General features: G+C 45.9%; 1 protein-coding gene across 1 annotated transcript in view; it reads left to right on the top strand.

Annotated features, from left to right (window-relative positions):
* The window catches only part of LOC309559495 (cytochrome P450 2H2-like), a 95,005-nt gene that overhangs the window by 12,565 nt on the left and 56,749 nt on the right, over positions 1–25,691 (top strand). The window contains exons 2-3 of the mRNA XM_082262769.1: positions 13,867–14,029; positions 22,324–22,473. Coding sequence (XP_082118895.1) covers positions 13,867–14,029; positions 22,324–22,473 — 313 coding nt within the window. The remainder of the gene's footprint in view (positions 1–13,866; positions 14,030–22,323; positions 22,474–25,691) is intronic.

The following is a 25,691-nucleotide window of genomic DNA, read 5'->3' as shown; positions in this document are numbered from 1 at the left end:
GCTCAAGGACAAGGATGTTTAAAGAAATTAAATTATATTATTGACATGATGCCTGCCATACCCAGGTGGCGGAGGAGGGTAGGCGGAGCATTAGGCTGCAGTGCCACACTTATTAGCAGTCGGGCCAGTTATATTAATTGTGGTCGGCGGCCTGCGGTCTGTCCATGTCCTCACCGGCCGGTATTATCATACAGCAGGAAGCAGTGTAATCGCTTTATGGGGGTGCCAGACTGATTTGCATGCTGGACCCTGCCCTCCAGCACAATTCACCCCATAGGATTGGCACTACACTAAAAGTGTAGCGCAAGCCGGCAAGGACCCTTTTCGTGTGGGAGCAGGGAGGAGGCTGTTTTATTTTTTTGAGTGGGGTGCATCTTTTTTGCTGCCCCCCTGCAAAGTGCTGCCCTAGGCCTGGGCCTTGTTGGCCTAGGCCAAGATACAGCACTGGGTCAGTGGTCACTCTGCATTGATGTGGTCACTGGTCACTCTGCATTGATGAGGGCACTGGTCATTGGTCAATCTGCATTGATGGGGGCACTGGTCACTCTGCATTAATGGGGGCACTGGTCACTCTGCATTGATGGGGTCACTGGTCACTCTGCGATCATGGGGGCACTGGTCACTCTGCATTGATGGGGGCACTGGTCACTCTACATTGATGGGGGCACTGGTCACTGGTCCCTCTGCATTGATGGGGACACTGGTCACTGCCACTGGTCACTCTGCATTGTTGGGGACACTGGTCACTGATCACTCTCATTGATGGGGCACTCGTCACTGGTCACTCTGCATTGATGGGGGCACTGGTCACTCTGCATTGATGGGGGCACTGGTCACTGGTCAATCTGCATTGATGGGGACACTGGTCACTCTGCATTGTTGGAGACACTGGTCACTGGTTACTCTCATTGATGGGGCACTGGTCACTCTGCATTGATGGGGACACTGGTCACTCTGCATTGATTGGGGAACTGGTCACTCTGCATTGATGGGGAACTGGTCACTCTGAATTAATGGGGCACTGGTCACTGTGCATTGATGGGGGCACTGGTCACTTTGCATTAATGGGGGCACTGGTCACTCTGCATTGATGGGGTCACTGGTCACTCTGCGATCATGGGGGCACTGGTCACTGGTCACTCTGCATTGATGGGGGCACTGGTCACTCTACATTGATGGGGGCACTGGTCACTGGTCACTCTGCATTGATGGGGACACTGGTCACTGATCACTCTCATTGATGGGGCACTCGTCACTGGTCACTCTGCATTGATGGGGGCACTGGTCACTGGTCGATCTGCGTTGATGGGGACACTGGTCACTGGTCACTCTGCATTGTTGGAGACACTGGTCACTGGTCACTCTCATTGATGGGGCACTGGTCACTCTGCATTGATGGGGACACTGGTAACTCTGCATGGATTGGGGAACTGGTCACTCTGCATGGATAGGGGAACTGGTCACTCTGAATTAATGGGGCACTGGTCACTGTGCATTGATGGGGGCACTGGTCACTTTGCATTAATGGGGGCACTTCTCACTCTGCATTGGATGGGGGCACTGGTCACTCTGCATTGATGGAGCACTGGTCACCCCCCTCTCTGACACATTGCTTCCCCCTCTCTGACACACTGCTCCCCCACCCTGATACACTGCCCCCCCCCCTCTGACACACTGCAAGTGATGCAAGTATAGGGGGGATTATGGGGAATGCATGGATTGTGCTGCGAGTATAGGGAAATAGGGACATTTTGGATTTTTTTTTATTTATTGGGGGGGTTGGAGCAAGTAGCTGGTCTTGCCTAGGGCGCAGAATAGTCTAGCACCGGCCCTGGAAATCAGTCTTTTATGGGAAAACATTGTAAATGCCCATGTGGCACCCTCCTAGGTAGGTGCCAGGCAAAGCATATATGTGGCCCTGTTCTGCTTATCAGGAGAGCCTGATCTGTTAGTTATCCTGTCACATGTTTCCAGGTGTGACCTGTTGAGTCTAGGGAGTCTTCCCACTGTATCCAATGAGGGACCTTGTTGGAAAGTGGAGGAAATCTAGCCGATAGCACACCAGGGTTTATGACTGTCCCAGTGGGTGGGCATTGCTGCAATGCATCCTGGGATTGGGAATAAATCCTGAGGGAGCATGTGACAGGGTGTCTTTTGGTGGGGAGCAAAGTCCCGGGAGGAGGTGGAGGGCTGTCTCTCCTCCTGCTGAAGTGAGGAAGGTGGTCCAAGCAGTCGGCCTAGGGACCAGGGGTTGAGCTGTGCTAAGAGCATCCAGTGTGTGCAGACCAAGTGGAGCTGCTGGGCAGAATACTTCTGGAAAAACAGTATCGTGAGTACTCAAGCATCTGCCCAGGGGTCTGCCTAAGAGAGGGGACCACTCCAGAGAGGTCAAGGGGTTTAAGGAGTGCCTCAGGAAACTAAAAGGACTCTTTCACAGCTGTGACTAGCTCCACATAGTGTTAACCAGCGTCAGTCAGCGTTAACCAGCATTAATCTGCATTTTCTGTACAGTCCCTGCCTTTTTGTGCATAGTTCAGTTGTTGGAGTATCCCACTCATCCCTTCTCCTACCCAAGTTCTCAATAAAACCTAAAAACCAAAGAAAGTGGACTGGTCCTTTTCTGAGGTAAAAACACTTGGAAATATGCCTGAATGTTCTACAGCTGCTAATGGAAACTCAGGGGAACCCAAGCTCAGCAGCTCCCATGGGAGTAGTGCTACATTTGGAGGCTCATCCGGGATGTCGCCCTGGGTTATCAGGCCGGTTGCTAACGGCAATGGCTGAGGGAAATTTTCAAAATCCTCATGTGTCCGGGACTTTGTTCTAATGCTCAATCCAAGTGTGAGGCCTGCTCTACAGGAGACAGGGAGAGTGGGATGAAGATAAAAGTGCAAAAATTTCAGACAGAACTGTAAAATGGCAGGAATCTTTCACTTCAGCTATGAAATGTATACCTTTATAAAGTATTGAATGGCGGGAAAAAGGCCCTTTACTGTGAATAAAGACTGTATCTGCCTGACGGGAAAATGTCCAAGTGTGGATGGAGAAAATGGCGACCAGGGGCATATGGAGCTGTGTGCCAGGGGCCGTGTGTGTGTTAAGGCTACATGGAATGGTGTTGACCGTGCATACGACAGCGGGACATTTATTCTGTATAGCGACAATGTCAATACCGTGAAGATAGCAGTCGGCCATGCCGGGAAGGGCAGTGGAGCTTTCTCCAGAAACAGTATGGTGACGGGCCTTGCTTGTACATGTGCTGGTAAGAGGACTGTTGACCATGCATATGACAGCGGAAAAATTCTCTGGACTGGCAAAAGAGGGACAGCTGTCTCCAGGTGAGGGAGGCGCAGCTGGGGCCCTGCTACAAGCAAGAAGAGTGGATACATGTCTGGTGAGGGACATGGTCCGCTTTGCAGCAACTTCTGTGTCAGCTGAGGTGAGAGAGCGTGGCATCGAAGGGGTTACTGCACCTCCTGGGAAAGGGTGAGCTAGAAAATTCTGCCTAGCAGGAGGAGCCACCACCAAACAAGGAGTGTGGGTGGAGACGTTGGTCGTGCCCAGCCAATCAGGAGTGACTAGGGAAGTCTATAAATTACTTCCTCCTTCAGGTGTGGCTGAGAGGGAGACACGCGTGAGGAGAGGCAAGATGGAGCTTGCTAAAGAGCGAACGTGCGCAGCCGCAATGATTCCACCCATCGGCGGAGAACCTACTGGGCAATCCCGAGAACAAGAAGAAAATGGCCGCACTCCGATGTAAATCAAAAATTGGAGTAAAATTTATTCCACATCAAAACAAATGGGCAAACTGGAACAACACACTGTGGATGCAGGACACAAAGGCACTTTAGTTTTGCCTTTGTGTCCTGCATCCACAGTGTGTTGTTCCAGTTTGCCCATTTGTTTTGATGTGGAATAAATTTTACTCCAATTTTTGATTTACATCGGAGTGCGGTCATTTTCTTCTTGCTTCAAGTGATTCCGGATCAACGGATCCGACCAGCACCTGATACCCAGCCCACCTGGAGCGGTCTTTTTCTCCCTTGGATTTCAGCAATCCCGAGAACAGACCGGAGAGCCGAAATTGTCATTTGTGTGGGATACCGGCATATGGATGGCGCCCGATGGAGGACTGCACAGGAGAAGGCATGGTGCACTAAGGCCTGGAATGTCCCCAGTGTGCAAGTGTGACTATGCGGGTGCAAGCGTGGGGCCAGTGCGGGCACTGCGGCTATCTGCTGCTGCGGGCAGAGAGGAGTAATGGTCGGCCCAGACAGCTGTGTGTGTCATGGGAGACGGGGATCACTCGAGTCATGACGGCCATGGAATCGGGACCCCTCCGCAGAGGCAGGAGGGTCGTCTTTAGAGTACTAATGCAGCTGGAGGCCATACAACCTGGCAGTGGTTCAGTTTTCGCATTGAGAGAGGCCCGATCACCAGGCAGAGGGTGCATGCAGGTACAGAGGGCCGGGAAGTGGCTGCCTGATGCACCAAACTTTACGGCAGCAGAGGCCTGGTCTGCCCCTATACTTATTAAAGAGAATAGATGGCCAGCGGCAGTTGAGGCTCCTGTAGCTAGTGTGAGCAGTGAGGAAGAGGCCGGGGTCATTAATGTGGGGTCTCCAAGCTTTCAAAACAAGTTCAGATCAATTGAAGGGGGGATTTGTTGGGGGCGTGGCCGGCAGGCGAAGACTATGGCCGCGTGAGAGTAGAGCTCTGTATCCTTTGGTTCTTCTCCTGCGTTCATAAGCGACGAGGGTAAGCGACACCAGCCTGGTTACCCACCTGAACCCTCTCTCCACGTCCGATGGCCATGGGGAAACTAAAAAACCACGGGAAACCCCGCAAATTGACTGACTTTTTTGCCTCGACTAGCACGCTGCGCTCTCAAAATGGCGCCGCGGCCTGTTCACAGCGTAGCGGGGCCCTCGAACCCCGAGGAGGCAGCTTGGCGGGATCTCCATCCCAGGCTCCTCCATCCCCAAGCTCCGGACATCGATCCTCACGGGGTCCCTCTCCATCTGACAGCCCGAAGAAGGCAGCTCCACGGCGCTCTTCTGACCACCATTATGTGGGGGATAGTCGGGCGGGATATATTTCCCAAGACAGCACTCTGGAGTTCTATGAGCATATCAGAGACTTCCCCACCACAGGGCAGCCACTCAATGACACCAGAATGAAGGAAATGCTACTGACTTTCACCGGATGGCTGTACAGGGATCTTATGTCCTGTGTTACACATCTTAGAACCGATGTGACAGGTCTGGGGGACCGAGTGCATCATGTGGAGGCGAAAATGGCCGATTTTTCAGTAGCTCACAATGAACTAGTGGACGCTCATAACGACACGTCTGATGAGGTGGAGGCACTTAAAGCTAAACTGGCCGACTTGGAGGATAGAAATCGGCATAACAACGTTAAGTTGAGGGCGGTGGCGGAGACCGTTCCCCCTGCTGAATTGCGCTCCTATGTACAGGCTTTCATCATGGCCCTGCTTCCTGACACCCTAGCCGGTGAGGTTATTGTGGATAGAGCTCATCGTTTTCCCAAGCCCCAGCATCTACCTGAAAAAGTACCTAGGGACGTCATAGCACGGATCCATTTTTTCCATGTGAAGGGTGACCTCATGAGAATGGCTAGGAAGACATCTCCTCTCCCTGAACCGTATCAACGGATAACTGTGTATGCGGATCTATCTCAATATACTATGGCTGCCCGCAAGAAGCTGGTTCCTCTAACGAAATTGTTTAGGAATAATAAGGTGGTCTACTCGTGGGGGTAGCCCACAAAATTGCTTATCGTACAAGAAGGTCGCACTCATGTTATCCGCACAGAGGAGGAGGGATTTTGCCTGGCTAAGACCTGGGGCCTATTACCTGATCCGGATGCTTCTCCGAATGTGTCCAAATCTCCCTCGTACCTAGATCCGGAGTGGACTTTGGTAAAGTAATCCTGCACCACCCCTATGGCCTGGGGTCTATGGCACGGATGGGGGTGATACTCCCCGGCTTTTTTGTGGACTGGTGTTCTGGAGGGAACTGGAGGGTGGGAGCTGTTCCCCCCCTACCCACTACTTGCGATTGAGTTCGCATGATGGGGTCTACCCCATGCTCTACTTGTGTCATGTTTTGTGATGTTTTTTGGACTTGTGTTTTTGTTCTCTTTTGTTTTTTCAGCCTCCTTACAAGCAATGAATGGACTGCGGAATATGGACTTTCCTCATGTGCTCAGTACGCTCCCGTGGTAGGGAGGTCTCAAGGCCCTGCTCCAGTGGACGGAATTGCTGGGTGTGGTGAGAGTACACTCAGTGATCCCCTGTTTTTTTATGAACACTTTCTTTTTTATGAATCCAGCCTCATCCTTGTGATGACCCTTACTCGTTTACATTTTGATGTCTTATGCCTCTAAAATTTGTCACCTTAAATGCCCACGGATTGAACAGCCCCTTTAAGCGGCGGTCTCTTTGGAGGGAGGCTCGCAGTCTTAGAGGGGACGTTCTCTGTGTACAGGAGACCCATTTTGCTAGATCTAAACAACCTAAATGCTCGGATAAGCGATACCCTCATGTTTTCACAGCCTCTGGGGCGACCAAACGAAAAGGGGTTCTTATAGCTATATCTCAATCTGTGGCGTTTCAACTCCATGATACGATTGTGGATGAGGCGGGTCACTATCTGGTACTCATCTGTGACATTAATAACGTCACATATACTATCGTTAATGTATATGCACCTAACCAACGCCAAATCAAATTTTTAAGATCGCTCGTTAAAAAAGTGGACCGAGTCAAGAGGGGTCTCCTTCTGTATTGTGGGGATTTCAATTGTATAACTGATGCATCTATGGATTGTTTCCTTCCTCAGAAGCATGCACGAACCACGCTACAGAGGTTCTTGCACTCTTCTGATCTCTATGACCTATGGCGATGTGTTAATTCCACGGAGAGGGACTACACATATTTCTCGGCGCCCCACCAGTCGTACTCTAGATTGGATCTCTTTGTGGCGGACCTGTCTGTACTGCGTCTGGTGGATTCCGCTACTATACATACTATATCCTGGTCTGATCATGCCCCGGTCTCTGTGGTGGTCGCGGAGAAGCATAATGAGGTGCCTGTACATCTGTGGCGTAACAACGTTTCCATTCTCCGGGACCAAGGCCACGGGGAGCGGCTGCGGGGTCAGATTAAGGACTTCTTCCACCATAATGACAGATCTGACACTGATATTTTTACCTTGTGGTGTGCGCATAAGGCGTACGTTCGGGGCCTACTCCTTCAGCTGGCCTCTAGAGTTAAAAAGGAGCAGGCAAAGGCTATGTCTTCTCTCATGTCTCAACTTAAGGACCTAGAGTCAAGACATAAGTCCGCCCCTACACCTACATTGCTGCTGGAACTCAATGACTGTAGAGCGCAGGTGAGGACTAAATTGCTGGAGGAACACCAATCTTTGCTGTTTCGTTCAAAAGCTCGGTTTTATACCCATGGGAATCGCGCGGGTAAAATGTTGGCCAACTATCTCCGGAAGCGGCAACAACAGGCTAAGTTATCTTCTTTAAGGGATCCTCACACCTCTCGCAATGTCTATCATCCATCTGAAATAGCTAATGCCTTTGCTAAGTACTTTACTGATCTGTATAATTTAAAGGACGATGCGGCCTCGCCGCAACCGTCGGTGGAGAGTATACAGCGTTTTCTAGACAGACTAAGCTTGCCAACGGTCTCGGAAGAGATGTTGGCGCACTTAAATGCCCCTATTACGGATCAGGAAATTGAGCTAGCTATCGGATCTCTCCCTCCTAATAAGTCACCGGGGGCGGATGGCTTTTCAGCCGAGTATTTTTAGACCTTCAGTTCCATAGTAACGCCATACTTAGGTCGAGTGTTTATTGTCGCTATGACCAGATCGTTTTTCCCAGCAGAGATGCTTCAAGCTGTCATAGTGGCGCTGCCAAAACCGGGGAAGCCCCCTGATGCTCCACAGAATTTTCGCCCCATATCCTTGCTGAATTCTGATTTGAAGCTATACGCAAAGATATGGGCGCAACGGCTAGCGAAGGTCACCCCTTTACTAGTGCGCAGCGATCAGGTTGGATTTGTTACGGGCAGGCAGGCCCCCGATGGTACTAGACGGATGTTCGATCTCCTGTCTGTAGTGGAAAGTCGCAGGGTGCCCTCGGTGTTCCTGACGCTCGATGCAGAAAAAGCGTTTGATAGGGTTCACTGGGGGTACCTAAAGGCGACAATATCGAAATTTGGGCTTCGAGGACCTGTCTGCTCGGCCATATCGGCCTTGTACACTACTCCCTCAGCTAGAGTCTTTACTAGTGCAGCTATGTCAGAAACCTTTACAATCACGAATGGCACCCGCCAGGGGTGTCCTCTGTCCCCCCTGATCTCCTCCCTAGTCATGGAGCCACTGGCGGAGGCCATTCGGATTGACCCATCCATATCGGGTATTAGGGTGGGAGACAGGGAGCATAAAATAGGGTTATTTACAGGATGACATCATACTCACTCTGACTTCCCCGGCCTCATCCTTGCGGAACCTGGCTAAGGTGCTAGATGGGTATGGAGCGGTCTCTTATTACAAGTTGAACACTACCAAGTCCCAGTGCCTACCGATGTATGTCCCCTCTAGGGTTCTAGAGGCGTTGAGGACAGAACATCCCTTTCAGTGGGCTTCTAAGTCCCTGTTATATTTGGGCATACGGTTGTCATTTCCAACAGCTTCCACCTACTTGATTAACTACTCTGAATTGACTAAGATAGTGCATAGGGATCTGTCTCACATTGCCCAACATGAACTGTCGTGGGTGGGCAAGGTGGCGGCGCTTAAGATGCTGGAACTACCTAAAATTTTGTACTACTTTAGAACAATACCCATAATCGTCCCACAGCCCTTTTTTAACGATATGGACAAGCAGTTTAGGAAGTTCTTGTGGAACGGGAAGGTACCTAAGCTTTCCTACTCTACCCTTCTTAGGCCCAGATGTTGGGGAGGTGTGGGTATGCCGGATCTTAGAAGTTACCATGCAGCGGCTCTCCTAGATCAGGCAAAGGAATGGTTTAGTCCCCACTCCGATAAGTTGTGGGTCATCATTGAGAGGGCCTTGGTTGCCAATAGAGACCTCCCTTCCCTGTTATTAGCGGCTCAAACTGGGCGGGTTCTCCAACTTCCTGGAGTTCCGGCCATTCAGGCTACGGTGCATGGGTGGGGGGCTCTGCGACAGGTGTCTGGAATCCCAACTTTGCCTAAGGACCTCACACTTGCCTCTTATGAATTTCTCATTCCCTCGTTGCGTTGTCCCCGCCGTAATATCCAGCGATCCCTTACATATTCCCAAGTCCTGTCCTCTCCTAGCTCCTATGATTTCTTTTCTCTAGCGCAACTACGTCATTATCACCTTAAATTTCATGACGTGCGCGTGTATGTGCCTCAGGAGGCGTGGGAATATCTCACCTCGGGGAATCCGAGATCTGGCGGGCTGTCTTGGTTCTATAGGGCTTTGACGCAACCTAGGGTCCAGCCCAAACTGAAGTGTATGGTAAAATGGGAAAAGGACCTTAACGCAGAATACTCTACTGGGGAATGGCAGGCAGCTATTCAATCCTACTTTAAATATACGCACTGCACTAACCACTGGGAAGGGGCACTTAAACAACTACATAGGAGCTACCTCACCCCATCCAGACTGGTCCATATGTATAAGGACTCTTCGGATGCATGCTGGAGAGAATGTGGGTCACGGGGCACTATACTCCACGTATTTTGGGAATGTAGGCGACTGCGGAGCTACTGGGTGGCCATCTATGCTTTGGTGGCCTCGGTTACGGGTCTAAAACTGCCAATGTCGCCTTCATTGGCTTTACTGAACTTGGGTATCCGGTCTATTCCGAAAGAGCATAGATGTATTATCTCGCATATCTTAACGGCGGCTAGAATTAATGTGGCGGCGGCATGGAGGTCTACCAAAATTCCCACGGTCTACGAAGTTATATGAAAAATACTTTTTTAGCTCGGGAGACAATTCCCAAGTATTCCAGCAGCAATGGAGGGGGTGGCTAGACAAATACCCTAATTGAGCACGAATTTCATTCAATTGATTGTAATATGTTATTGCTGATTGTTCACTGACTACAGGAGGTTTTGTTTGTTTGGGCTGTCCAGTTGATAGTCTACTGGTTTTCAACTTTTGATTGTTATCTACTTCATCCTTTTTATGTATCTTATCATAGCAGAGTGCCTCCGGGGCCTGATCTGTCCTATACTCTTAGTATAGGACAGGACAGGAAGATGTGGAGAGTGGGGGTTTAGTGTACCTGGGGCCTGCAGAAGCTTTAATGTAGACTTGGCTGGGGAGGGGGGGGGCCCGAGGGGCATCGGCACAGTAAGCTGCCAAGGGGGTGCCGAGTCCCTCGGGTGCCTTACCCTGGCCTTTAGGGGCACCCTGGTTATATCATTTTGGCATGATCTTGGGGCTCCCCAAGGAATTAGCTAGAACCCTGAGAAACTCTGCGCAATTTATGTACAAGTTGTGATATAAGCTATACTTTCTCAAGATGTATCATCTTGATCTATGTACCGCTAACGGAATATGTTGTTGTATGTTGAAAATCTTTAATAAAAACTTATTGAAAAGCAGGGGGAATTGATAATTGTAAGTCTGAAGATGAAACAGAATGGGACTGGGGATCTGAGGCTAGAAGCAGTCCGCCAGGCCCTGATACAGTGAAGGTGACTGACAGAGAGACCAAGGAGTCTGTGGAGAGAGGGGAGCTGGCCCAAAGTTTGGGGTTTTGTGAGGCCTATTCAAGTAGGGTCCCAGACTTAACCCCACCCATGAACTATGCTGGGGCTCAGGATCAAAATGAGGCCTATAGCTTCCTCATCAGGCGTAAGGAGACCCCATTCTCCTTAGCTGGGAGAGGAAATAGGAAGACCCTCCCCAGATTTTCAAGAATGCAGCGGTGGTTGCAGTGCAAAATAGCCATGGAATACGGGTATGATTACCCATATGCTCCCCGGGAGATCATGCTCGAAATTGAATCTAAAAGAGAGTCTTGGTGTGACGAAGCAATCTGGGACTTTCTATTTGTTCCAAAGCTCTTTCAGGACTCAGCCAGAGCAGATCTATGGGACATGTTCACTGCAGCAAAGACCCAATGGTACTACAGGCGGTCCATATATGTGGATTGGGTGGAAGTCCGCCGCCCAGACGGATCCAGTCAGACTTCGGGACAGTCAGGGAAACCTAGTAAGGGTCCCCCGTCCAGAATATTACATTTAAAAGAGACTGTGTTTTCAAGGAAGAAGAATGGCTGGCTAGCCTATACAAAGAGCATATACTTCTGAATTAAATTTGCTGTTGGGACTTGTACCCCCTGTTCATCTTCTTTGCAAGTTTACTGTTCTGCAGACCCCTTGGGCCATCGGGCCAGGGTCATGAAGGAGAACATCTACTTTACGGATCTTTTGGGCCATTAAGCCAGGATCCCTGGATTACAAATGCAGCATTGCTTCAGTGGAACTGTCTTTGGGCCAGTGGGGCATAACAAGACTATGCAGGTGGCCGCTACAGGAATGGCCGGTGCCATTGGCAGGACTATGGGACACTCAGGCTCCAGTGACCTATTCTGTCTCAAGACAAGGAAGAGTGCTGGTGGACTGCTGCAAAGGAATGCTGCACTCACTCTTTCCATTGACTCTGCATTAGGTAGTTAGTGATAGGGCACAGACTCACCTATCCGGAGGATGTGGGACGTCATGTCAAGACTACAGCAGAGAATTCAGGGAACCGGATGAGAAGGCCGTCTCTGTGGAGAGGGTCTTCTTATCCAAATTACAGATAGCCAATGTCAATGTGAATATGTACAGTGTGTTAAACCCTTGCTTTCTCTTCTACAGGGGACATCAAACCTTAGAGGTAGTAAGCTAGGCTGTATGTATATACTTGTTAATTTTTTTCACCAAATAGAGTTTGTTTGGTGGGGGTGCATCTTTTCAATGCACCCTACTTGTAAATTTGTAAAGCAGATGTAAACCTATATTTTTGCATGTAATTTATTATTTGTGCATTTGTTTTTTTTCCCCTTTTCCCCCTTTCCAAGTTAGTGGCATACTCCTGATTTTTGGTAGGATTTTTGTAGGGCGCGGCTGCCCCAGAGCCAATGGGACGTGGCTCATTTTGGTGGGTTGTGGATGTAGCACCCTCCTAGGTAGGTGCTAGGCAAAGCATACATGTGGCCGTGTTCTGCTTATCAGGAGGGCCTGATCTGCTAGTTAGCCTGTCACATGTTTCCAGGTGTGACCTGTTGAGTCTGGGGAGTCTCCCCACTGTATCTAATTACTTGTTGGACAGTGGAGGAAACCTAGAAAATAGCACACCGGGGTTTATGACTGTCCCAGTGGGTGGGCATTGCTGCAGTGCATCCTGGGATTGGGAATAAATCCTGAAGGAGCACGTGACAGGGTGTCTTTTAGCAGGGAGAAAAGTCCCAGGAGGAGGTGGATGGCTTTCTCTCCTCCTGCTGAAGTGAGGAAGGTGGTCCAAGCGGTCTCAAAGGAGTAGTGCTACACACATATTACTTTATTGGAAGATTTTCATTGCATAAGCCAGGAGTAAAATTGAAAGCAAACTATTGGCTGCAGCCAATCTTTTACTTTTTTTATCCATTAGTGCGGATTTCTTTTACACACAATGAAAGCAAACTATGCTGTCTTTATTCCATTGTCACTACATTGTTGAAAGCTGGTTATATATTTTAGGGGGTGGTTAGATGTGCAGGAACAGTCTGAAAACCCTCAGGCTAGAAGATCTTAAATGGAATGCACAAACGTTCATAAACGTGTAGACTCAGCTCTGCCTTTTCCAAACAGTAAAGAAATTGGATCACACAACTACTGTAGTACCAAATTACAAAATAAGCTGTGTAACGGACCCCCAATACTTCAAACAAGTATTTCCGTTTTAGGTCTCCCGAATCCCACGTGATGCAGTGACTATGGCCCCCAACATCAGCCTAAGCTCGATGAAGGGTAAAACAAAGACTCTTTGTTCAACAACTCACTTCCAATATATACAGTCTTAGGTGCTTGATTACATCATATACAAAACAGAACATACAGTAATTAACATACCTGGCCATCTGGACAGAAACAATAGGTGAATGACACTGCAGGCTCAGACAGGATCAGCATTATCAAATTTGACTCAACAAACAACAAGCCCAAAACATAGCCGAATACACATTCCTAGAAGTGTAAACACACCACCTCTAAACAGATGAAAGCAGAAGACATAGGCTCACAGACTGGCCGTCTCCATGTTCAACACACCTTATGATAAGTGTCAATACACATCCCCTCAATAGCTGAGTCATATGTCGTTACCATCTGTTTAGTCTCTCATTGTGTGAAGTACTTTGTTGTAATAGGCAGCTTAGGCCCAGAGTCTGTGTCTCTTGGGGTGACATGGACTTGAATTCAAAGTAACAGTACTTCAAGGGTCCCCCAGCATACACCCCCACACAGAGCCGCACTCCCCTACAAGCCAGGGCCCGTAGTGGGCAGGAGGCTGGCCTCCACACTCCTCCAGTAGCCCATGGCGAGCGTCTCAGCAAATGGGCGTTTGTCACAAGCTGCATAGGAAAAAAGAACTGAGATGGGTCCTGGTACTTCAGTGATGTGAGTGAGGGTAGGAAGATGTATCACTATGTCCTGCACTTGGGAAAATATCTTCTTGCTTATGGCTAGCCTTAGACAGCAAACTGTTGTTAGACAGAGGCACAATAGGTCAAATTCTTCCAGTTACAGCTCTGCTTGAACCTGAACAATTCTGTTTATAAAAACAAATCTCTATCAACAGCTCGGTGAAAAATATGGACCTGTGTATACACTCTACCTTGGCAACAGTCCAGCGGTCACGCTAATTGGCTACGATGCTGTGAAGGAGGCCCTGGTTGATCGCAGTGATGTGTTCAGTGACAGAGGGACTATGGATCTAATAGAATTATTCTTAAAGGATTTTGGTAAGATCATAAAAACAAAATAATAATCCTGAATTGGTGTCATATGCTTTCATTAGAGACATTAGGGTCGTAACTACAGGGGTTGCAATTGCAACCAGGCCCCATGATCTAGGGGGCCTGTGCAGCTCCCCTGTACACCTGGATAGGAGGGGCTGCGGGGGCAGCGTGTAGAGAAATCACTGTCCTCCTTTTTCCACCTGTAGCTGCAGGAGAAAAATGGAGGTGATTGGTTCCTCTGTATGTTGCCCCCGCCACTCCTCCTATCCCGTTCACTTGTGTTCTGCTGTCTCTGGGCCCCTTGTGTGCTCCCCTGTGACACACACACACACACAGTGCTCCCTTCCCTCTCCTGCTGGCTGCTGCAGAGGATGTGTCACAATAAAGAACCAGGAAGGGGTCAGTAGATATGTAATTTACCAGCTCCTTCCTTTCCTGAATGGAGAGAGTCATAGCCAGTGACATTGTAAAAAAAATTAAATAAAATGATAAATAATAATTCAATAAAATTGTCAAAAAACTACTGCAACGAGAGTAAAGGGCCCCAGTCTCAGTGGGAAGAGCCCCAGGCTTGAAGGGATGGGCCCCGGCCTGGGGTCCGGGGGCCCTTATGGTTTCTTGCACCTGTGCCCTGAAGGTTCTAGTTACGCCTCTGAGAGACATATATGTGCAATGCTGATACACTTGAAACATATAAACCAGAGGTAATCATTTAGATTTAATTTAAACACGAAAACTGAAATATTTGCAGTGCAAAGGTGTGATTAACAACTAAACCACCCCCAGCCCAGGGACCTCATATGACTTGCTCGATTTTGAGTGGAGATATCTGAATGATGCCTGCAGCTGCAGGCTTCATACAGATATCATATTTTTCAGCTGGTGATTCCCTGCACTGTAAGAACAATTATAGTGGCAGTTCAGCTGCTTGATTGTTCTTACAGGCGGTGGGAAGGGATGCCCCCCCCTCCTCCCCTCCTGGCACCCTCTGGTGCTTTTCATGCCTCGCCCCTGCGATCGGCGAGCCAGAGAAGGAATCTAGTAACAGCGGAAATTCACCACAGAGAATACTGAGGACCAGATGGTCCCCAGCAGTCTCTATGACCTTTGAAGGCCTGGGCGCGATGTTATGACATGAAGTCCGCCCTGGCAGTTGTAAACACTGCCGTGGACTCGGCTGCAAAGGCCGAGATTGTTTTTTTTTTTTTTTCTATTTCAGTCATTTCTGCCTAGAGGAGAGATGTAGGGGCTTATAGACCCCACATCTCTCCATACAGAGGACCTGTCATGCCCTGTTCCTATTAAAAGTGATGTTTACATTCCTTGTAATAAGAATAAAAGTGAGATAAATAAAATTAGAAATTAAAGGAAAGTGTAAAATATTAAAAATAAAAATAAAAAAAAATGATAAAAAAAATTAAAAAAAATTTAAAGTGACCCCCATTGCAGAAGAGAACACACAGGCATCTAAACCACACATGTGAGGTATCACCATGAACGTTAGAGAGAGAGCAACAATTCTAGCCCAGTACCTCTGTAACTCCAAACTGGTAACCTGTAAAAAATTTTAAAGAGTCGCTTTTGGAGATTTTTAAGTACCGAAGTTTGGTGTCATTCCCTGAGTGTGCGCCATATTAAAGCGTGACACGTTAGGCATCTATTTACTCAGAGTAACATCATCTTTCACATTATACTAAAAGATTGGACTAACTGTGTTTTTTATTTTTTTTTAATTCATGAAAGTTTTTTTTCTAAAAAAAACGCATTTGGAAAATTGCTGCGCAAATATTGTATGACATAAATAGTTGCAACGACCACCATTTTATTCCCTAAGGTCTCTGCTAAAAAAAACAAAACGAAACAAAAAAAACATATAATGTTTGGGGGTTCTGAGTAATTTTCTAGCAAGAAAATTATAATTTTTATATGTAGGAGAGGAGTGCCAGAATAGGCCCGGTATGGAAGTGGTTTTAACCGCTTGCCGACCGCCGCAAGTAGATATACTGCGGCGGTCAGCCCCGGCCAGGCAAAGTGACGTATATATACGTCACTAGCCTGTGACCGGCTTGTGAGCCAATAGCGGGCGAACGCGCGCCCGCTGAGGCGCGCGCCCCCCCCTGGCTCGTTCACTGAGGAGTCCCGGCGGACCCGATGTCCGCTGGTCACACTACGATCGTCGGTAGAAAGGAAGAAAGGCGGGCGGCTTATGTAAACAAGCCGCCTGTCATTCTCCCCTGTGTAAAAATGGAGATCAGACGGTTCTACTATGTAGAACCGTTGATCTCTGTTTTTACAATAGTAGACATGTCCCATCACAGTTAGAAGCATGCCCCTAGGACACACTTAACCCCTCCCTCTCCAATACAGTTAACCCCTTCCCTGCCAGTGTAATTTTTACAGTAACAGTGCATATGTATAGCACTGATTACTGCAGTAATGTCACTGGTAACCCCAAAAGTGTCAAAAATGTCAGTCAAGGGTCCGATCTGTCCACCGCAATGTCGCAGTCCCGCAAAAAAAAAAAGAAATCGCAGATCGCCGCCATTACTCGTTAAAAAAAAAACACCAAAAATTACAAAAATCTTTCCCTTTGTTAGTAAACGCGATAACTTTTGCGCAAACCAATCAAAATACGCTTTTTGCAATTTTTTTTACCAAACATATGTAGCATAAAACAAATTGGCCGAAAATGTTAAAAAAGTTTGATTTTTACATTTTTTTGGGGAATTTCATATAAAAAAATGTGAAAAATATTGTTATTTTTGCAAAATTTACGCTCTTTTTTTGTTTATAGCGCATGATCAAAAAATCACACAGGTGATCAAATACCACCAAAAGAAAGCTCTGTTTGTGGGAAAAAAAGGACGTCAAATTCGTTTAGGTACAGCATCGCACGACCGCGCAATTGTCCGTTAAAGTCACGCAGTAAAAAAATCGCAAATAAAACCCTGGTCAGGAAGGGGGTAAAATCTTCCGGGGCTTAAGTGGTTAAAGGTGCACTCTTTTCAAATTTAAATATTTAGTGAGGAAGCACACACAGGTAACTCAACCTACCTTTTCTTTGCTCTTTGTCCTTTTTAATATGGGCTAGTAAGCAGATTGGCATAATGAACGAATGAATTTTGCAACCATCACCTGTTAGAATCATTTGTTCTTGTGTGGCTTAGAGTGTTGGTATTGTGGGAGAAGGGGGACATAGGATCAGACACCAAAACACTGATGCTGGTGGGCCCTAAAATATTTACTTTGGGCAATTACAAAACAAAGATCCTGAAAATGGCAGGCATCTTCCTGTTCTTGATTATGCAAGAATCCTAATGGGCCAAATGCACACACAGCTCACTAATAATAAGTAACAAGTTGAATTTATTATTAGTGGTTGTGCAGTAAAGAGTGCCTATCAAAAACAGTTGCAAAATTAAGTGATTTGTTAAAAGTCTTTATTAGGAATGTAGCATATAGACAACATGTTTGTTGGGATAGGGCTTCCCTCTTCTTCAGGGCTTAGGTAGAGTCCCATGATTAGATCCAGGCTTCACACACCATAATAAACTGGCTAAGGACTGAATTCCCATTGACTAGCGCAGATTCTGCTAGCCAGCAAAAGTCATTGTCAACCCAGTTCATCCTAAAGCCGGGTACACACGGTCCGAATGATGGGGGACATTTGCTGTCTAGAAAAAAAACATTACACATCTGTGTATGTGTATGTCGGTCTGTCCAACAGAAGCTGACCATTTGGCCAGCTTCTGTTGGACAAGCATGCTGAAAAACCAGCAGCCGACCGACCTCTGATCATCGCTCTCCACCAATGGCGTAGATCGCTGATCGAAATGTTCTGGTTGGGGGGTCCCTCTTTCAGGACACAATGGCTCAGTGGGGGGATCGCTGTACTAATGTCAGATGGTTAGTACAGCGGCTCTGACTGGAGCTGTCAGTATATTTTCATGCAACCAAAAAAAGACTGTTACTGTGTATTAGGCTTTAGTCAGATTATTATTGTTGACGTTGGCTGTATACTACTTTCCTAGCTATTGAAGGCTGTTAATGAATCACTTGATCTTCTAACAGCTTGTTTTAGGCACACCTCACTACACAGTCACTAATTACCCATTAGATAGAGAACATCCTTATCGCTATCAGGAGCTAAACAGCCTAGCACCCAAAAATGGTCCTTACATTCCACCTTCTTCGCAAAGGTATACCTCATAGCCTCCTATCTCAGCAGAAGCCTTGTCAGAGGAAACGCGTCAGGGAGTAGGCGTGTCGCGCCGCCACAGACGTCACGCACAGCTCGGTCTGCAGCCGGGCTAGGCGGACTCATCGTTACTGTCGCTCGTATTCCCACCATTTCATGTAAGTGCAATACCTTACTTAATAAATTTATCTCGGGGGTAATACACTATGGTCCGTTTATTCTTTGTCCCACACATGCTCATCTTGGGGAGTCAATAAGAGTACGGACCTACACTGGGAGCGGAATACAGCCACTGGTATCCGATTAACTGAAAGGGCATCTACATCAGAATATTTTCTGCGCTTGGTTTATCTGCCATTCGGTAAGAGGCTATTTTGCATCATACCACAGGGTGGAATTTTAGTGAAGTCTCCTCCTTTCCAAATTAGTGATCAGAGTTTACTCTGCGTTCCATCTTATCCTATCTGGTAAGGAGGAAAGCTTGTTGGTGGCGGGATCTTCATTTCACAGCACTGGAAATATTACCTTCAGTTTTTTTCACTACTTCATGCAGCACTTGGTGAAGATATTTGGACTTTGTGGTCTTATAACAGTTATTGCACGCATTTGAGTTTTTGCAGTATCACTTCCAGGTTTTTCACCATTTTATGTGGCACTTGGTGAAGTTTTTTTGGACTTTGTGGACTTATATTTGCTATTGCACTCATTTGAACATTACTGGATCACCATCACTTTGATTTATATACTTTTATTGTATATGTTTATGCATTTACATTGTGCATTTTGTCACTTTGGTTATCATTTAGTGCACCTTATTTTTTTATTATATACCTCATACAAAGTACATTTTTCCAACAAGTTTAAAGAGCTTTCCTAGGAAAGGATTGTTTTTTCTCCTGAGTCAAACCTCTAAATGGCTGGTCCTCAACAGAGCATCATAGCTGTTATCAATACAGGGCAATGTTGGTCCTTGTATGTTGAACTAAAGGCATCTGGATTATTCTGTTGGGAAGGTTTAGGTCAAAGCTAGAAAACGTATAACTAGTCAAATGTTAAATACACATATAGGCACAAGCCCAATAAACAGACAATAAACATCTGCTGCCTGAATTTCTGAAGAGTTTTTTATGGGCATCTTTAGAATCAGTGATTATTCTAATAGGTATATGGGCTCCATGGTGCATAAAAAGCACAAATCACAGTGAGGCATAACATTTTCTTATTTCCACTATTTACGTAGTGTAGTGCTCATTCCCGGAGGGGCCACTGACACCAGTTCCAAGCACACTGACAACCACAGGCCCAGTCTTAAGGATGTCTTTTTGTAGATTTATTGCAGTGCTTTAAACAGGAGGGGAAGGATGAGGGTGCAGGATACTCCGAAAGGCAAAGCAGATATAGAAGGACAAATTCTTGGGCAAAAATCCTTTAACAGCAGCCTTTGTTGGAAGCAGGGGAGATAGCCAGCTAATCTGAGACTATGTATGAGCAGTCCCTGTCCTTACAGCAACCTCTGGCATTACCCAAAAAGTAGATGCCAGGAGTCCAAGATCAAGGTATTACTGACAATGTTTGAGCACAGCTGTCAACCACCCAGCTTCCATGTGACAGTCTTCAGTCCAGCTTCCTCCAGAAGTTATCTTTCAGATCTAACAACAGGCCTAACAACAACTCTTTAGTTCACCAGCTGCCTCCCAGCTGCTTTTACACTTTACACACACAATCAGTAACCACCACCATGTGTTTTAATATAAACACTCATAATTCACAGCATGTGCTGTAGCATATCTGACCCTTAAGAAAAGTCTGTGACACTTACTGCCGAACCCAGACAGGTATGTAACAGAATTAAAAAAAAAAGTATCTTTCTACAAAGTGGCAAAAGGTGCCCTAACTTTGAGTTAGGCTTCATTCAGACACCTGTCCTGTGTGCAGACTACCTTTGTTATTGTGCCTGCGTGCAGGCAGCCCATAGAGGTGAATGCAGACACAGCAGCTTCACTGGCACAGCTGGATGTCAAAATTTTTGCTTGAGTTCAAAACCAGTATTCAGATCTGTATACCCACTTCTGCTGACGAGTCCAATTTTGACATTCGGCTACATTTATCTGTGTCCATGCAACCACTGCATTTGCATCAACCTCATTAGGGTGCTCACTCAAATCCTGGGGCAGATGCAGGTGCAATAACAAAGGAAGTTTGCATGCAGGATGGGTGATGGTGCCTCTCTGAATAAAGTCTTAGAACATTAGAGATTTAGCTTAATGATTTTTAAATATTGTTTCAACGAAAGACAAGAGAAATGGTACAAGAAAATATTTACAGAATATATATCACAAAAAAAGAAAATTAGCAATAGTAAAATAAACTGGATTTAAAGTGAAAAGCACCTAAAGTTTTATTTCTATCCACTACAGAGTAAGTCCAATATGATGTATAAGATTCATCTTGAACTACCTATTTCAATCCCCATTTAGTTCCAGTGGTATACAAGAGCTCTGCTCTGCAAAAGCAGCCATTAATTATGGTCCCCGAAGAGAGCATTTACAGAATTACCATAACTAGTCAAAAGGCCTGAGAGGTGTCCTGAAAGTTTATCAAAGTGTTTCATGATTTTCAGTAGATGCACCCTTAATTTTGTTTTTTATAAAGGCATCTATATTTCCATCAGACAAGGTTTTGCAATCTTACAATCAAAATATTATTGTACAGAATACAATTATGCAATGAGAGAGATCAAACTTGATAACATTCCTATGCATACTTTGTAAAGGAGATATATTGCATTTTATTAGCCTTCTGCACTTGGTAATACAGCCTTATTTGGCATCTAACTGATTGTTATATTCTTATTTCCCTCATAGCAGGAATTATATAAACTGTATACTGTTTGGCTCTTGTAGTGGGATTTCAGGCCCAAACCCAGACTTTCATATGTGTATTTTGTTTCTAGACAGGATTTATGACAGATCATTTGGGACAAGGCTGCATTAGGAATTTTTCCAGATTCTGCTAAAAAAATGTGTTTATGACCCTGCTATACAGTTCCCTGCCTGCCATCTAACTTTCTCTGCTTTCCATGTAACGTGGGGCTGTTTTCTGTCCATTGTGCTGTAAACTAAAACTTTTACTTTTGTCAACTTTATTAAATCTTATGAATGATTAGCCCAGACATTGGATTTAAATGTGATCATTTTCATCACCAATTATTGTTGATGATACTGCTGGAAGTTTTATGACCCCCCTGCCTTGCATCTAACCTTTCCTGCTTTCTATAAACTGTGCTGGTAATTGGATTGTCTTCTTTTGTCAAATGTATTAAATCCCATGAATGCCTAAAGGGCCATACACACTATAAGACTTTCTGAAGACTTTTTCCTTCAGATTTACCTTTTCTATGTAGTGCAAGGGCCTGCCAGATTGCATACAAATTGAAAGTGTTTAGGTTTGACCTCATATTATACTGTGTGGTTTTGGTAAGTCTAAAGGAAAAAGTCTTCAGAAAATCTTATAGTGTGTATGGCCCATAACACAGACATGAGATTAAAATTGGACCATTTTCATAGCTGACTTGGAAATTGTTGAGAAATAGGGTTGGCACGGAGTTTAGTACAATCTCCCTATTTTGTCCACTCGTCTGGGGTTCAGTAGACCTCATTATTATCACATAGAGCCATTATCATAAGTCCCTGTCTCCAAATGCACTCACTAACTAATGTCTCTTATGCTCATTCACACAGACCTGTTCATGAGAGAGTCTGTTAATCCAAAGCATTCTGGATCTTGGCCATGTGACATTTCCACAAAGTATCTCCAAACACAAGATGTGAATCTTCTTGCTGTGCTTGTCAGTGTGGACTCAAAAATGAGAATAAGTCCTCTTTACTAGAAGCTTTTTGCTTAAATGAATAATATATTTTCATATCATAGGAGGAAACCCATGAAAAGACAGTGAGAACCCACAAGCTCCATGGGGTGTTGATGATATCCCTGCTGGGATTCATGCAGTATAGAGGGAGTCAATAGGTTATTGTTTAAAATGTTTGAATCCTATGGGGTCTTCAAGAGCGATATGTATAAAACCTTTCAAATCTTTTAGGGGTCATCATGAGCAATGGAGAGAGATGGAAGACAATGCGACGATTTTCCCTGACTACGCTGAGAAATTTTGGGATGGGGAAGAGGAGTGTGGAGGAAAGGACCCAGGAGGAAGCTCAGTGTCTCAGGGACAGATTTATGAAGAACAAAGGCAGGTGGAGATAATGCTGAATTAGCATGATGTTGAACCGAAACCCACTTTTACATGGAATAACCCAACCTATTGATCCAAACTTTATTTTCTAACACCATCGCAAAAGATGCTACATGACAGTATGATCTGCTATGGAAATTGATACCTCGGTTATATCTCCTGGCATGTGATTAGGGATGGGCCGAACACCTCCCTGTTCGGTTCGCAGCAGAACTCCCGAACAGGGGAAATGTTCTAACAAGAACGGTGAACCCCATTGAAGTCTATGGGAGCCAAACAGGAAAAAAAAACTGTCCATTTTGAGGACTTATATGCAAGTAATTGGCCCTAAAAGTCATAAAAGTGGCATGAGGGTCTGGTTAATGCCCTGGGAGATATGTATCAATAAAAAAGGAGCATTGATTTTAATATTTTAATGATGCTTAAAGTGCAACAAATGAAAATTCCTTTAAATATAGTGCCTGGGGGGGTTCCCCTTAAAGTGGTGCATCTGTAGCATGTATAGATCTACAAATCGCATTTTAAAAGACTCCGTTGCCGACTCCTGGCTATTGAAAAAAAAAATGGCGTGAGGTCCCCCCCAAATCCATACCAGACCCTTATCCGGGCACGCAGCCTGGCAGGTCAGAAAAGGGGAGGGGACGAGCAAGCACCCCCCTCCTGAACTATACCAGGCCACATGCCCTCAACTTGGGGGGTGCTTTGGGGAAGGGGGGACTTTGCCCCCCCACCCAAATGCACCTTTTCCCCATGTTGATGGGGCAAGGGCCTCTTCCCAACAACCCTGGGATCTGACTGTTGGGGTCTGTAGGTGGGGGGCTTATCAGAATCTGGAAGCCCCCTTTAACAAGGGGGCTCTCAGATCCCAGCCCTTCCCTATGTGAATGGATATCTGGTACATAGTACCCATTCATCATTCACCAAAATGTGTACAAAAAAATAAACACATGAGACAGTTTTTGACAAGTCCTTTATTCAAAAATAAAAAAATAGTGTCCGCCGATCCATTGTTAATCACTCTGCCCGCTGCACCCGCCGCCCCCCCCCCCCAAAAAAAAAAAAAGCTCCGCTCTCATTGAATGCCTCACTGTTTGGCAGTTCTTATATAGGGAAAGGGCAGGGCCACACCGGTGATGTCAGGGACTGGTGCATTCTAGGTTGTTGACGCTACAAGGGGGGGCCGCCAGGTGACATCACTGGTGTGGCCCGCACGTTCCCTATATAAGAACTGTCAAACCGTGGAGCAGGCAGAGTGCGGAAGTGTTCAACGAGAGCGGAGCTTTTCTTTTTTTTCTTTTTTCGGGTCGGCGGATGGCATGATTGACGATGGATTTACATCAGGTAACACTATTTTTTATTTTGATTTTTGAATAAAGGACTTGTCAAAAACTGTGTGTGTGTGTTTATTTTTTTGTAAACTTTTTTGGTGAATAGGTAGATATACCCGATATCCATTCACATAAGGGGGGGCGGAATCAAGGGGGCTTCCAGATTCTTATAAGCCCCTCCCCCGCAAACCCAGACAACCACAGCCCAGACCCCTCCCCTTTCCTGACCTGCAAGGCTGCGTGCCCAGAATTTGTCTGGTATGGATTTTGGGGGGGACCACACGCTGTTTTTTTCTTAATTTTTTTTAATAGCCGGAAACCAGCAATTTGTTATTCTTTAGAAACTTACTTTTTGCTGTAGCATGTTTAATGCATGCCAAAGATGTTCCACTTTACAGGCAGACTTAAGGGACCCCCCCGGCACTATATTTAAAGTTTTTTTGTTTTTTTTTTAACCGCCACTTTTTTTTTTTTATTTAGCTGTCAGCGGGGAAACCCATTGACAGCTGATGACTCATCGGCTGTTAAGGATGCCCCGGCCCGCTTTCTGGCCTCACTCCTTAACAACCAGCTTATACTGTGCCCTGATTGAGCAAAGCTTTGCCCAATCAGGGCGCAGCATTGCAGGGTGTCCATCGGGGCGAACACCCGGCAAACACCCTGCAAATTCGGGTGTTCGGCGAACAACCAAACAGGCAAATGTTCGGCCCAAACTCATGCTAGGCCCAAACTGTTCGCCCATCTCTACATGTGATATCTTATAAAAAAAGTCTGGGCATTCTTGTAATTTGTAGCTTTCAAGGGATTGACAGTTGCCTCTAAAAATTTCAGCAATACACAGTATAAATTAATTTGCAATGAACATGACTTTAGTAAGGCACCTTGGTGGTGTGATAACTGCAGTGTTTTTCCCAATGTTTCAGAAAGTGAGGAGGAGACCAGGCTGCTCCTGATGTACAAGAGAATGGGGAAGTGACCAGGCTGTATAGTCATACCAGTCTTTTCGGAAAAATCACTCCCATCCCCTAATTCAGTTACCATCTTGGAATAGACATAAATATGTCAACTATTTAAGAAAAACATAAGCACACACCATGGAAAGCCATATTAGTTAACAATGTATATTACTAAAACATTTCAAAAAACTATTTCTGCTGTGCTGTAATCAAGCTTTTGCCTTCCCTTTAGTCTTGCACAGTTGTACAGGCTCCTCTCCTGTACTGAAATTGCTTGCTCTGATTTCACTGTGAAGCTGCAGCCAGTCAAATGGACCCCACCTCATTAACTGGCTGGATGATGACCACATCTATCCATTTCCTCCCTAACCTTACTTTTCCTCCTGGTCCAATTCTTTCATTGGATTTTAGTTATTTCAATCATGGGGGCTGAGAATCATAAGTGGGCATTACCTAGGGCAGCTTGCCTAGGAATGTCCACTCTTCCAGATTGACATCCACCCATCAAGGCCATCCTGAGGCATGCAGTGATGTTTTCAGAAAACTATATATACGACACTCAGCTGGCCCCACCCATTCACCACGTACTACTTACATTGCAAGAGAAGCACAGAGACCTAATGACAACATTACTGGGTCTAAAATGAGGTATGTAATGAAAACTGATCATTTTTTATAAATATTTTATATAAAAATGTCATTAGGCTGTTGATGAAGGGGGAGGGAGGAACCAGGGAAGGAAAAATATCAGCAGAGTAAACTTTAGCTTTAAATAAAAAGGATGTGTGAAATACAAAAATCACAAAGAAAAATTTAATGTTAAAATTTTATTGAATTGAACAGCCTCAGGTGATTAACCACTTTAGGACCGGAGGATTTTCCTGCTTTATGCCCAGGCCACTTTTTGCGATTCGGCACTGTGCGACTTTAA

Source organism: Pelophylax lessonae, assembly GCF_965119305.1.
Source record: "Pelophylax lessonae genome assembly, chromosome: 7".
Lineage (NCBI taxonomy): Eukaryota > Metazoa > Chordata > Amphibia > Anura > Ranidae > Pelophylax > Pelophylax lessonae.
Note: the sequence above shows the minus strand (reverse complement) of the source record. Positions and strands in the feature narration are given on the sequence as shown.